Genomic DNA, 14,002 nt, shown 5'->3' on the forward strand with positions numbered 1-14,002 from the left:
ATGAGTTTACTCAGGTGTGTTTCTCTCCTATGGAACCGTGATTTTACCCAGATTTGCTCCTCTTCATCCAAAGAAAATCAACAGCCACAAAATGTCTTTCTTGAGGGCTCCAAAAGTATGGAAATCACATGGCAAGAGATTGCGACTGTATGGAGGATATGTAAGGATGTGTGGGCCTGCTCACGTGTTGCTAATGTTGATACGAGTACACTGTAGAAATTTCACTGGGAAATTATGTTGTCCCAATCTCTCCTCATGTCATTTCCATTTTTTGGAATCATGAAGAAAGACATTTGTGGCTGTCAAATTGCCTCAGACCTAGAGGTGCACACCTGCGTACAATTCTGCTTCTGTAGGCAACCACAAACAGCTTTTCATGTTGACCATCTTATCTAGTTATGGCAATTACTTTTGAAGTAATGAAAAGTTTATTCACTGTTTTTCATCTGTCTTATTTTCATTTGACTGGCCCTTATGAAACAGAAAACAGAAAAAGAAATTTAATATGTGAAACTGTACCAGGTGAGGCTATTTCACCTTGATGTGACTCAGGTTGCCCAGATCATGGTACAGCCTTAGAAAGTTAAGTAGTCTATTCAATCTCCCATACAATAATAATTCTAAAAATATCATCCCATATTGTTTCACAATATATTCTTGAAATAATTTATTGAGACACTTCAACAAAATGGAGTGGAAGCTGCTTGTAAATTATTTTCAAAAGCTTATGAGTAATTTGAAAGTTTTGTTGTAGCATTGTCAAAAAATAGCTTCTGTTAATCACATCCAGACTGACAAGACTGCATATCAGTTAAATGTGACACAGGTTCCATTTCCAGAATAAGTGTTATTAGGGACACAAAAATATTTTTTGTTAATTACCTTGCAGTTGAAAAATACTTTTTTAAGTTAAAAATATTAATTTCTGGTAGACTGCACACACAGAGAGGAGGCCAGACATAGTTCGTTAAACACTAGTTGCATACAAAACTTAAGTTTTTATCAAAGTCATGTTCGGGAGCATGTCAATAGCTACTGAATGAATTGCTTTATTTCATTATTGGTTTCAATTTGTTGGGTAATTGCTAGGCACAAAATCTTACCTTAGCATATTATTTCAGCAAATTTGAACTTAAATGTTTTACACTAGAGATGTGATGGTAATTATCAAAATAATGATGGACTATGCATACATATGCTTGATAGGTTCTCAGGACTTACGCCGGATAATATTGTAGAAGCCGCACAATATTTCAGCGAGACAACTGCCCGCCATCTTCAGGTGCTACTGTCGCGTCGCTGAGAAACGCGCCAATTTATATGCTGGGTTTCTAGAACAGCGCAGGCGCCAGCGGGGCATAACGTCATCGAAGACCAATCGTAGACAGCGTCGAATACCAGAGTCCTCTGCTGGAGAAACGGGTCGCGGTCTGCGGAAGCGTGCCGCGGCGCGGGAAATGCGGCCGGGAGCGACGGACGCCGTTCGCCGCGCGCGCGAGGTGTTGGCACCCGATTTAAGCATCTGCGCTAAGGCTTCCCATCTGTGTTGACTCGGTGCGGTTGCTAATCTGTGGCTGACGGTTCCTTAGTGCCGACAAGGCTGGTTCCCAGGCTTTGCTCAGGTGAAACCCCGTGTCTCTGTTTATTAGCTCACTGCATATATGTATTTCGACCGCCTCTTTGATGATGGAGTCCCAGTATGTGGAAGCATGTGAGAGGATCTTGGTTTCTTCGTAATTCATGCCGTGTCCCGTGTCAAGGCAATGTTCAGCAACCGCAGATTTCTCTGGCTGACCCAACCTCGTGTGACGTTTATGTTTGTCGCATCTGTCTTTGACCGTACGACACGTCTGGCCAATATAAGATTTCCCACACTGGCACGGGATTTTGTATATTCCTGGTCTCCTCAGGCCGAGGTTGTCTTTAACAGAGCCCAGCATCTATTTCACTTTTGCTGGAGGCCGGAAAACACATTTAATACCGTGTTTCTTGAAAATTCTGCCCACCTTAAAAGACACGCCACCGACATACGGTAGAAAAACCAACCCTGTGGTGTTATCTGCTTCTTCAGGTTGTTCTTGAGGTTTGGACCGTGCTGGTCGAAACACGTTCCGGATCTGCTTCTCGGAGTACCCGTTCTGGGCAAATACAGAGCGGAGATGGTTGAGCTCTGCCGATAAGCTGTCCTGATCTGAGATGGCTCTAGCCCTATGCACTAGCGTCCGTAATACACCGCTGCGCTGTGAGGGGTGATGACAGCTCGTAGCTTGTAAATACAAGTCTGTGTGCGTAGGCTTCCGGAACACACTGTGACCCAAGGAGCCGTCACCTTTTCTACGCACCAAAACATCCAGAAACGGGAGCTCACCATCTTTGTCTACCTCCATGGTAAAACAGATACTTGGATGGATGGAGTTCAAATGTTCCAGGAAAGAAGAAAGCGTTGCTGTCCCATGCGGCCATACCACAATCGTATCATCTACATATCTCCAAAAACATTTGGGTTTCAGAACCGCCGTCTGAAGTGCTTTGTCCTCAAAATCTTCCATAAAAAGATTTGCTACTATGGGAGACAAAGGGCTACCCATAGCAACACCGTCAGTCTGCTCGAAATACTGGTTGTTAAATAAAAAATAAGTCGAGGTAAGCACATGTTTGAAAAGGTGTAAGACGTCCCCTTCCAGCTTGGCTCCTATAAGTTGTAATGGGTCCATCAGAGGCACCCGTGTGAACAAGGAAACCACGGCCTGAGGAGACCAGGAATATACAAAATCCCGTGCCAGTGTGGGAAATCTTATATTGGCCAGACGTGTCGTACGGTCAAAGACAGATGCGACGAACATAAACGTCACACGAGGTTGGATCAGCCAGAGAAATCTGCGGTTGCTGAACATTGCCTTGACATGGGACACGGCATGAATTACGAAGAAACCAAGATCCTCTCGCATGCTTCCACATACTGGGACTCCATCATCAAAGAGGCAGTCGAAATACGTATATGCAGTGAGCTAATAAACAGAGACACGGGGTTTCACCTGAGCAAAGCCTGGGAACCAGCCTTGTCGGCACTAAGGAACCGTCAGCCACAGATTAGCAACCACACCGAGTCAACGCAGATGGGAAGCCTTAGCGCAGATGCTTAAATCGGGCGCCAACACCTCGCGCGCGCGCGAACGGCGTCCGTCGCTCCCGGCCGCATTTCCCGCGCCGCGGCGCGCTTCCGCAGACCGCGACCCGTTTCTCCAGCAGAGGACTCTGGTATTCGACGCTGTCTACGATTGGTCTTCGATGACGTTATGCCCCGCTGGCGCCTGCGCTGTTCTAGAAAGCCAGCATATAAATTGGCGCGTTTCTCAGCGACGCGACAGTAGCACCTGAAGATGGCGGGCAGTTGTCTCGCTGAAATATTGTGCGGCTTCTACAATATTATCCGGCGTAAGTCCCGAGAACCTATCAAGCAGATGCAGCACCGGGAAAGCCTCAAACAGCACATATGCATACATATGTTTAGGTGATGTTCTGTAAATTGATGATCCTGTAAACTGAAATCCACAATGTAATAAAGAAATTCACTTAACAGCCACCAGTTTGTTTTCCAGAACGACTTTCGTAAAATATGTCACAGCTCTGGAGTATCACCTGTTAAAAAGGTTACACTGTGTTTCCAGTTTATTGGCTTCAAAATGATATTTTTCAACATTCGAAAATAAAATTTTTACAGCTTTGCTTCTCACCACATAGAAGATGTGTTGAGTTATGGTCAGGCCTGTAACTCAACATCTTCTGTATGTGGTTAGTAGCAATCTATCCTTTCCACTGTTGTTAGTCCATCTTGGACTTTCCATTTTTAGATTTTCACAAATTTTATGCAAAGGCTATAATTTATTATTCTTATCATCACCTGTAAATGAATTATAAAGTGGACACACTCTTTTCAGGCGTCAGTGCTTGGAAAAGTTGCAGCTAGCAATAGTGCTTCTGGAATACGTGCTGTTTCAACGGGGAACTGGGGTTGTGGTAGCTCCAAATGTGGAGATCCTCAGTTGAAACTTGTGATACAATGGCTTGCTGCCAGTATGGCTGGTGTTCCATGTCTCCATTATTATACTTGTGCCAATGATAATCTGCTTAAGGTGAGTACACACCAGCAGATGGAAAATCTGCAAATTATGCATTTATTTTAAGTAAAGCATTAATCCTCATCTAAAACTGAAGACTTACATTTTGCATGCATGTATGTTGTAACAGTGGATACTAAGTATAACTTATTGTATCCATAATACAGGGTGATTCAAAAAGAATACCACAACTTTAGGAATTTAAAACTCTGCAACGACAAAAGGCAGAGCTAAGCACTATCTGTCGGCGAATTAAGGGAGCTATAAAGAGTTTCATTTAGTTGTACATTTGTTCGCTTGAGGCGCTGTTTTCTGTGCCATTTCAGCCAATAAAGTTTTTGGTCCCTTTTTCTTCGAAGGTGCTACTGTAACTGGACTACAGTATCTGGAGATGTTAGAGAATTGGCTGTTCCCTCAGCTCGAACAAGAAGCACAACAATTCATATTTCAGCAGGATGGAGCGCCACCACATTGGCACTTATCTGTCCGTAACTACCTGAACGTCAACTACCCGAGGCGATGGATCGGCCGCCAGGCAGCCCGTGACAGAGCACTTCATCACTGGCCTCCAAGAAGCCCTGATCTTACCCCCTGCGATTTTTTCTTATGGGGGTATGTTAAGGATATGGTGTTTCGGCCACCTCTCCCAGCCACCATTGATGATTTGAAACGAGAAATAATAGCAGCTATCCAAACTGTTACGCCTGATATGCTACAGAGAGTGTGGAAAGAGTTGGAGTATCGGGTTGATATTGCTCGTGTATCTGGAGGGGGCCATATTGAACATCTCTGAACTTGTTTTTGAGTGAAAAAAAACCTTTTTAAATACTCTTTGTAATGATGTATAACAGAAGGTCATATTATGTTTCTTTCATTAAATACACATTTTTAAAGTTGTGGTATTCTTTTTGAATCACCCTGTACATATTAATTATTAGTGTCAATAAGTTTCAGTGGGTCACATTTGTTTATTCTTTTTCCTATACTACCAACAGCACAATGTCTCTTAATATGCACTTGTAAACTTGTTTCGTTTCATTGTGTTTCAAAGATAAAGAAGGAGAATCATGATAGATGTAGACTGGAGCAAGATATATGCTAACAAAATGAAGCAGATGAAACAACATAATAACTAACTAATAGTAAACTAATATAAGTGTTTGCGCTTACTCTACCTAAATTTAAAACAGCAATATCTTAAGAAGAGTTGCTTCTTTGAAGAAAAGAAGAAAAGCTGCTTCTTCATCTGTCATATCAAGTAGTTAAATGATTAATGGAAAATCTCATATAAAGATGTGAAACAAATACTAACAAAGAGATAGAGGGGCTGGCCAGTACTTACCTCAGCTCAGTACAACTGATAGATAACACAAAACAGAACAGAAAATTTACATTCCTAGCTTTCGGAACTTTGTTCCTTCATCAGGGAGGAGAGAGGGGAAAAAAATGGGAAGAAGGGAAAGTGGATTTAGTTACTCACAACCCAGGTTATGAAGCAACGGGGAAAGGTAAACAGGGAGGGTAGCAAGGATAGAGGCATGGTTGTCAGAGGGAAGCCAAAGATATTCTACTGTTAAGTACTGTGCCAGCTTCAAACCAGAGAGGATGCAGACAGAAGTAAAGAGGTATATAGTATAAAGATAAACACAACTATGTAGGATGAAAAGATGTGTGAATGGCTAAAGAGGAGAGGGAAAAAGAAGAAGACTGAAGAGTAAATGGGAGTGAGGTTGACTAACGTAGTTTCAGTCCAGGGGGATGGTGGGATGAAAGGATGTGTTGAAGTGCAAGTTCCCATCTCCGCAGTTCCGAGGGACTGGTGTTGGGTGGGAGAATCCAAATGGCACGTACGTTGTAGCAGGTTCCTAGGTCCCTAGAATTATGCTGGATGGCATGCTCTGCTACTGGGTATTGGACATCTCCTAGGTGGACAGTTCGTCTGTGCCCGTTCAAGCACTCAGCCAGTTTAGTTGTCGTCATACCGATGTAAAAGGCTGACATGCCTGCACTGCACAGCCTTTTACATCAGTATGATGACAACTAAACTGGCTGAGCGCATGAACGGGCACAGACGAACTGTCTGCCTAGGAGATGTCCAATACCCAGTAGCAGAGCATGCCATCCAGCATAATTCTAAGGACCTAGGAACCTGCTACAACGTACGTGCCATTTGGATTCTCCCACCCAACACCAGTCCCTCGGAACTGCGGAGATGGGAACTTGCACTCCAACACATCCTTTCATCCCACCATCCCCCTTTACTGAAACTACGTTAACCAACCTCACTACTTCTGTATGCATCCTCTTTGGTTTGGAGCTGGCGCAGCACTTAACAGCAGAATATCTTTGGCTTCCCTCTGACAACCATGCCTCCATCCTTGCTACCCTCCCTGTTTACGTTTCCCTGTTGCTTCATAACCTGGATTGTGAGTAACTAAATCCACTTTCCCTTCTTCCCTTTCTTTCCCCTCTCTCCTCCCTGATGAAGAGACAAAGTTCCAAAAGCTAGGAATATAAATTTTCTGTTCTGTTCTGTGTTATCTATCGGCTGTACTGAGCTGAGGTAAGTACTGGCCAGCCCCTCTATCTCTTTGTTAGTATTTGTTTCATATCAAGTAGTTAATGCTTTTCTTTCTATTTATAGCTTAACATCTACATCAACAAATTTAAATTTATTCCAGAGCAATAGTTATCTGTGTACCACAAGAGTAAAGGTCTGTTTGCATGGTAAAAAGACTGCAGCTACAATCTTTGTTGCACAAAACCAAAATTATCACAAAACAGCACTAAAACCAATCAAAATAAAGCATGTAATCAGTCTTAACCTTGCTTCTCTATTCGGATTAATGGGATTGAATACCACCATCCCTTTTGTAGTAACCAAGTAATACACAAAACCAATCCATGTAACAACAATATGGCCTTATTCATAAACCTGTGAACAACAATGGAAATAAGCCTCTCATGACATCACATGTAACAAGACAATGAATCATACAGAATGTGCAATATAAGTGATACACAGAACAAGTGATGTGAGCAGTACGAACTAAAAGAACATAGTGAGGGTGAGTCAGCACAGCTCAATGTGTACATAGGTATCAGTCATCTGTAGATGGCATGGCAGAGACCGTATTGTTTGCAGGCTTCCTACAGGCGGACTCAAGTGGCTGGCATATACTGATACAGTTAGTGGTTGATTTAAGTATACATGCACAGTGACACTACAATTGGCACACTCACATGCACTAGTATCAGGATGCAGAATATCTCCCCCTCAGGTGAAGAGGGTGCCCAGTGGCGCAACAAGAGACACGTGTATCAGATCCGAAGTGGTGGCAGCTAGTGCCGACGGCGGGCATGGGACGATGTGCTAGGCAGGCACTGGAGCATAGGGCCAAGATGCACAGAGACATGTGCGTGCCTGAGGGCAATGGGCACGCATGGCTCCTGACAACAGCACTGGGGAGGAAGGTGCCATCACCATCTCTGGATCATTATCAGCAGGCAGGTCCCACTACAGAGGAGAAGGGGCTGGTTCCACTGGAGATGGTGGATGAAGTGATGATGGCTGAGATGAATATGGCTAGTTGGCTGGTGGAGATGGCCCAACTGGAACAGCAAGCTGTGACAATGGTCCTGAAGCTGGCAACAGACCAGCATCCAGCAGTGGGAAGTGGGAGCCTCAGGGCACTGCATATGGAGGAGGCAGCCAGTGGAACAGGGTGCCTCACAGCAGGGGATGATGGGTGCAAGCAAGCCAGTAGCTTCCAGCAGCGAGCGGGGTGTAACTGATCAAAGTGGCAAGCCACCAGCCCATTGGCCTTACGGACATCACGAAGATGGCACCCCAAGTGGTGGACAACAGTGGCTAGTGTCCAGTTGGACTGGTGACAAAGCCCTCGCACCCACACTAGCAATCCTGTTGCAGGGCACCAGGATGACTCTGACCAAGACAGGCATGGCATAGGCTGCAGAAGTTGGAGGAGCGTGCGTGGCTGCCAACTGTGAAGCAACCCAGCCAGGCTCCACTCCCCCATAGACGTGAAATGGTAGGTGCTCAGAAAACAGAGAAGGGCATCATCTGGCGAAGAATCCACAACAAGCTTTTTCATTTGGGACTTGTATGTACACACTAGTCACTCAGCCTTGCCATTTGTTTGAGGATGGAATGACAGAGCCATAACAAGATTAGTGCTGAGACAGGAAAAAAACAACTGAAAGATATGTGAAATGAACTGTGGCTATTATCTGACACTATGGTAAAAGGCAACACTCAGTAGGAAAAAAAAGAAAAAAGCGTATATGAATTGTGACCTTAGCCTATGGCCTATGCTGATACACACCGGAGAATGTAAGGAAACCAGGAAAATGAATCCACAATCAAGGGCCAATAGGAATTCAAGAAGAGACCCACAAAGTCTACAAGAATTCATCACCATGGCTGATGTGGAACAGGCCAGGAGGACAGAGACGTCCTGGGAGCTGCCTGTTGTTGGATACACTCCTCACAAGCTGTAAAAAAACTGAAAATTTTGCCATCAATCCCTGCCCAAACCAGCTAACAGTTTAGTGGGTGAAACTCCACAATGCCCCTGGTGGAAAAGGTGCAGAACCTCATGCCATAATGCAGCAGGAATGCCTACTCTTGGAGAGTTGGAGAGACGTCTTCCGTGGACAACAGCAAAACACCGTCAAAAACATAGAGATGATACCATAAGGAAACATAGTTGCGAAGTGGGTCTGAAGCCCAACTCAGTGGTTTATCTGGCCAGCTCTGTAGAACTAACCCAACCACCTGGCAGAGAACCAGGTCAGCAGCAACAGTAGCTGCTTTGCATGAGCTCGTAGTAGGAAAATATTCAACTGCAGCCTGCATTTCATTCTCAAGATGGAAGCAAATCAATTCTTCATGATCAAGGTGAGGATCAGGATCCCACAGGAAGTTGGGACGAGGCATCCGCATTAGATACAGGTCAAAAATGGTTTTTGTAATTGTAGCAAGATTAGAACAGCACCCAGTGTTGTAGGCAATGTGCTATCTTATCAGGCAGTGAGGTGTGGGAATTAAACAAGGAAACCAATGGTTTATGGTCTGTAATAAGGTGAGACTTGGAGCAATACAAAAAAAGAAAAGAAATTTCTGGAGAGCAAAGACTATGGCAAGAGCCTCTTTCTCCGCCCAAGAGTAACACTGCTGTGTTGGAATGAGACATTTAGAGGCAAAAGCAACTGTTCATTCAGAGCTGCTAGCATATTAGCATGCTATGACCGTGCTGAGGCCACACTGTGAGGTGTCAGTCACCGAAACTATGTGCTGGTCCAGAGAGAATGTAGCTGAACAAAGGACTGAGAGTAGTTTGGATTTCAACATTTGGAAAGCATGGTCACAATCTAGGCTCCAGCAAAAAGGTATATTCTTGCTTAACAAGGCATGCAATGGGTGAGCCAATGTGTCTGCCCCCTGGTAGGAATTTATGCTAGTAGGCTATTTTCCTGAAGAAGGTCTGAAGCTGCTTTGTTGATAAGGGGAGAGGAATAGACATAATGGCAGAGATGTGGTCTTGCAGACAGTGAACCCTATCCCACGAGACCTCTAACCCCAAATAAACAATAGAAGATTGAAAAAACTGAAATTTCTATAAGTTATGCTGTAAGCCTGCAGACTGTAAGACAGAAAAGAAAGTACGCAAAGCTCTTGACAACAATATCATCCAGATAATTAATGCAATGCAGAACAGGAATAGTCAATTGCTCTAAAAATCATTGGAAAATAAGAGGGGTGCTAGCCACACCAAAATGAAGAAACAAATATTAATAGAGACCAAAAAGAGTATTCAAAACCAGAACCCATTGAGACTCTTCGCCCACATGAATCTGCAGAAACACTTTGGACAAATCAATTTTAGAAAAGTACTGGCCACCTGATATTTTTGCCAACAGCTCCTCCTGGCGTGAGAGAGGATATTTATCCATGATCGGCTGTGCATTGTCGGTAGTACTGAAGTCGCCACAGAGGTGAAATTCACCCAACAACTTCCGAACTACAAACAGCAGAGACAACTATTCACTACCCATAACAAGTAGGACATGACAAGGAAAAGGGTAAGCCATGGAGCCAGGGGGGGGGGGGGGGGGGGGGGGAGAAGAAGAAGAAGAAGAAGACTGTGCAATTATAAGTTGTAATTATTGTTGCAATTATAGCAATAATTGTTGCAATTATAGCAGAAATGGGAAAAAAGGAGAAATTGTAGAAATTCTGAAAGATTTATCATTTTCTACTTCACCAGACGCTAGTAACAAAAATGATACTAATATCATGTAGTTTTACCGTTTATAATATCATGCAAAAAAACTGAAAGAAACTTATTATTTCTCCCTAATTTAAAATGGGATTCCACTGGTATCAACATTGAAACACTTCTTCTTGACACTTTGATGCAGTATAATATTCCACTTAGTAACCATTTAGCCATATCTGTGATAATGCACCTGCAGTGAATGGAATGAAGAATGGTGTTGCAGGTTGTTGAAAATCATTCTGACCTAGTACCAAGTACCTGGACTATGCTACAGATAAGGGGTATGGAATCAACATCTTAGCTAGTTCTAGTGTTTTTATTTGGGTTTTTATAGCCATTATATAACTTCGACATCAGAGGGAAAGACTCACATCAGTTGTCTCAGGGTTATACTGAAAATGACCCGAGTTTTTGATCATTTGTACTATCCAATTTTTAAAACTGGATCTCTTGATCTGTGGCTTTTGAAGGCTGTCAGGTATGCACCTGTGACCCTACATTATGCCAGCTTGACACAAGTGCTGTTAAGACTGCATTTCATTAGGTTGATTGGGTGGCATTGGGCTTGTGTCAGTTAGGGTGGGTAGAGAGGGATGAAGGAAGAGGGGTTCAAATGGGTAGCTAGTAGCTTGGAGCAAGGCTGTAGATTGCTAGCTAGGAATTCTTGAGTGACTGGTGGCAGGTGCATAGGCTGGGTATGTGATATATGGTTACCATAGCTAGTGATGTGCTGACTGTGGTGCATAATGAAGGTGAAATGAAGGTGTGGATTGGGAGAGGGTGACAGGAGAGAGGAAAGGGAAACTCTCTCTTATTTGATGGTTAAATTTAGCTGAAATCAGCAAGAATAACATTACTCAGTATAGTGAAAATTTATGGTGAATAAAGTGAACAAATTTAGTTTCTTTGATATGCTTGTTTGTTGTTAATTTATGCATTGACTAATTCTTCATCCATGAGTATTCTTCTTGTTGATGGGATGTAGAGAACACTATGAATCAATGAATACACAGTATTTAATACAAAATTGTTCTGTTCTTGCATTTTGCGTAGTAAACTTTTTTCCTGCTGTATACTGTTAACCAATCACATAAAAATGTTACAATCAAAGATTTGTTTTGTTAATACGTGTGTTACTTTTCTCTTAAAACATTTTCTGTTTGTAGCTGGACACTGTTGTAAGGGTCCTGTTAGACCGCCACTGGACAGTAGGTGAACTTGCTGCTGCCACTCTTCAGTATGCAGAGGCACTGTTGGACAAGCATCATGCAGTGCATCCCACGAGCAGCCTATTTGATGAACTGATTGGTGTAGATAAACCACACACCAGTCAAGAGACAAATCTGTGATACTTGAATGTGCCATTCCAGATGCAAGAGTAGATATACTTAACAACCAAAAGAATATTTATTTGCTGTATTTATTCTGGACTTGGTGAATGAATTTTGATGAAAATGTATTTAGTGAATGTGATTTGGCTCTAATTGTTAAAATACCAACTTTTGAGAAAGGTGACTGGTTTTTTATACTTATATCAGTGGAAAAGTTTGCTATAAAAATGTATAAAATATATCTATTGTTAGTGTACTTAAATAGCAGAATGAAACACGACATGAAACTGCCATACAGACAAACATCACCTTTTCAGAGATGAGTATGTTTTGTAATTTACTGAAAATTGCAAATACCAGGGAAATGAGTTCTTAAGTGACTGTTTCCAGTGATGTGCATGTATACATGAGCTTCAGAATTTTCTTTCAGTGATGCTGTTATTCCAGAAGTGATAGTTAATGAGCAACATAATATCCACATGAAACATTTCTGGGTACTATGTTACAGATTTTTTTTCTGGCATATCTTTCTCAATTTTTAGTTTTATTTGGCAAGACAAACATTTTATACTTGTCAAACAATTAACAGATTTTTTTAAGTATGTGAAACCATTGTTTTTGGACCAGTTGTACTTATTCAAAATATATGGCTGTTACTTTTCCTATATAGGTGGTGAATGAATCAATCTCCTAAAATACCATTCTACCATTTAAATAACAACAAGGGGGAACATCTGTACACAAAAAGCAGGGTGTTTAGTAGGCGTTATTATTATGTCCACTAATTTCGTTTCACTGGATTTATGTCATTCTTCTAAAATTTACTTTCCACTTGACTATTGTCCACTAATATCCTATTTTTCAGTTGATTTATATCAGCTGGCTGAAGTATGTGACACAAATTTTATATTTGTTGCTTTTTCTGCCTTTGCTAGTACTAGTATCCTATTCTTCAGTAGTCCTATATATGTCAACTTAGGTACAGGATACAATCTGTATGCGTCAGCTGAGGTATTTCTGTCACTAGCACTAGAATCCTATCTTTCAGTTGACCTATATAGATCAACTGAAGAATAGGATACTAGATTTTCTACTGCTAAAAAGCAATGTATGTAACATTATGTTCAAAATATGGGTACATGTGGTATATATATCCACAATCTGCTTTCTATGTACTACCTTCCTTTGTTTCTCAACTTCCATCTCTGTCTTTACTATGTATCATCTGTGGTAACTTGTGATGTTGTTTTTCAAAGCCGACGAGTTGTATGTCATTCTTGAATATTCCCCCTACAACTGATATTTTGTGACCATTTTGCTTCATAATATGTTATTCTTGGGTACTTGTATAATATGTCTTGATCTGACAGTGAATAATGAATTGAGTACCTACTCAAAGATGACTACATTTTTACATTTGTGAAGTGCAGTACTTTAAATTTAGAACATCATGAGTTATTTCTCATTGATTACATAAAATTGATAGTTTTTCGGGGTCTAACTGGATGTTACCGTAATTTGTATTGCCCAGAACTTCTTTAGATACACCTGAACCATGTGGGAGAAGTCTGAGATTTTAACAACTACTACTACCCTAAAGTCAGTAATGTATAATAATAATTAATGTAGCACAAAAAGTGATGGTTCTACTAAAATTTCCTGTGTCCGTAAATGACTCTCCATCCAAAACGATGTTCTGCATTCTAAATGTCAAGAAATTTGCAATCCATATATGGATAGATGTCGCATATGAATGCATTTTGATTAGTAAATATCATTGTGGTATTGATCCAAAACCTTTCTGGAATATGAGATGCACTAAATTCACCAAGTTATCTCTGCTCATGGCACCTAGGGCATCATATATAAGCTGCATTCTACATGATCGGTGTTTTCAAGATCGATACTGGTTTCCATAGAGGTCATTTTGTTCCTGGTAGGCTGTATTTTTTAAACCAATATGTTCCAGAAATATACTGCAGATAAAAGTGAGCCATAAGGAACAGAATACTACGGATCAGTTCTGCTGGTATCCTCCTCCTCCCCCCCCCCCCCCCCCCCCCCAATTCCAATAGAGAGATCCTGAATGACATGTCTAGAGACTAATTTTTGTGCCATTTGTGTTCATTACACATGGCAGTAATGTAATAAGATGTTGAGAGGTATGCTGTGATAATATGTTACTACTGTAACTACAGGCATCACACTTAGTCCTTGTGGGAATCAAATGCGTACTGAATAACATCTGCCT

General features: G+C 41.8%; 1 protein-coding gene across 3 annotated transcripts in view; it reads left to right on the forward strand.

Annotated features, from left to right (window-relative positions):
- The window catches only part of LOC124774986 (probable poly(ADP-ribose) glycohydrolase 2), a 451,377-nt gene extending 437,590 nt beyond the window's left edge, over positions 1-13,787 (forward strand). For 2 of the 3 annotated variants that reach the window (XM_047249731.1, XM_047249730.1), the window contains 2 exons: positions 3,939-4,133; positions 11,587-13,786. In XM_047249731.1, coding sequence (XP_047105687.1) covers positions 3,939-4,133; positions 11,587-11,769 — 378 coding nt within the window. In that variant the 3' untranslated portion in view covers positions 11,770-13,786. Of the gene's footprint in view, positions 1-3,938; positions 4,134-11,586 lie in introns of all 3 variants that reach the window. The other variant, XM_047249732.1, reaches the window with a different exon arrangement.
- The last annotated feature ends 215 nt before the right edge of the window (positions 13,788-14,002 follow it).

Source organism: Schistocerca piceifrons, chromosome 2 (genome assembly GCF_021461385.2).
Source record: "Schistocerca piceifrons isolate TAMUIC-IGC-003096 chromosome 2, iqSchPice1.1, whole genome shotgun sequence".
Lineage (NCBI taxonomy): Eukaryota > Metazoa > Arthropoda > Insecta > Orthoptera > Acrididae > Schistocerca > Schistocerca piceifrons.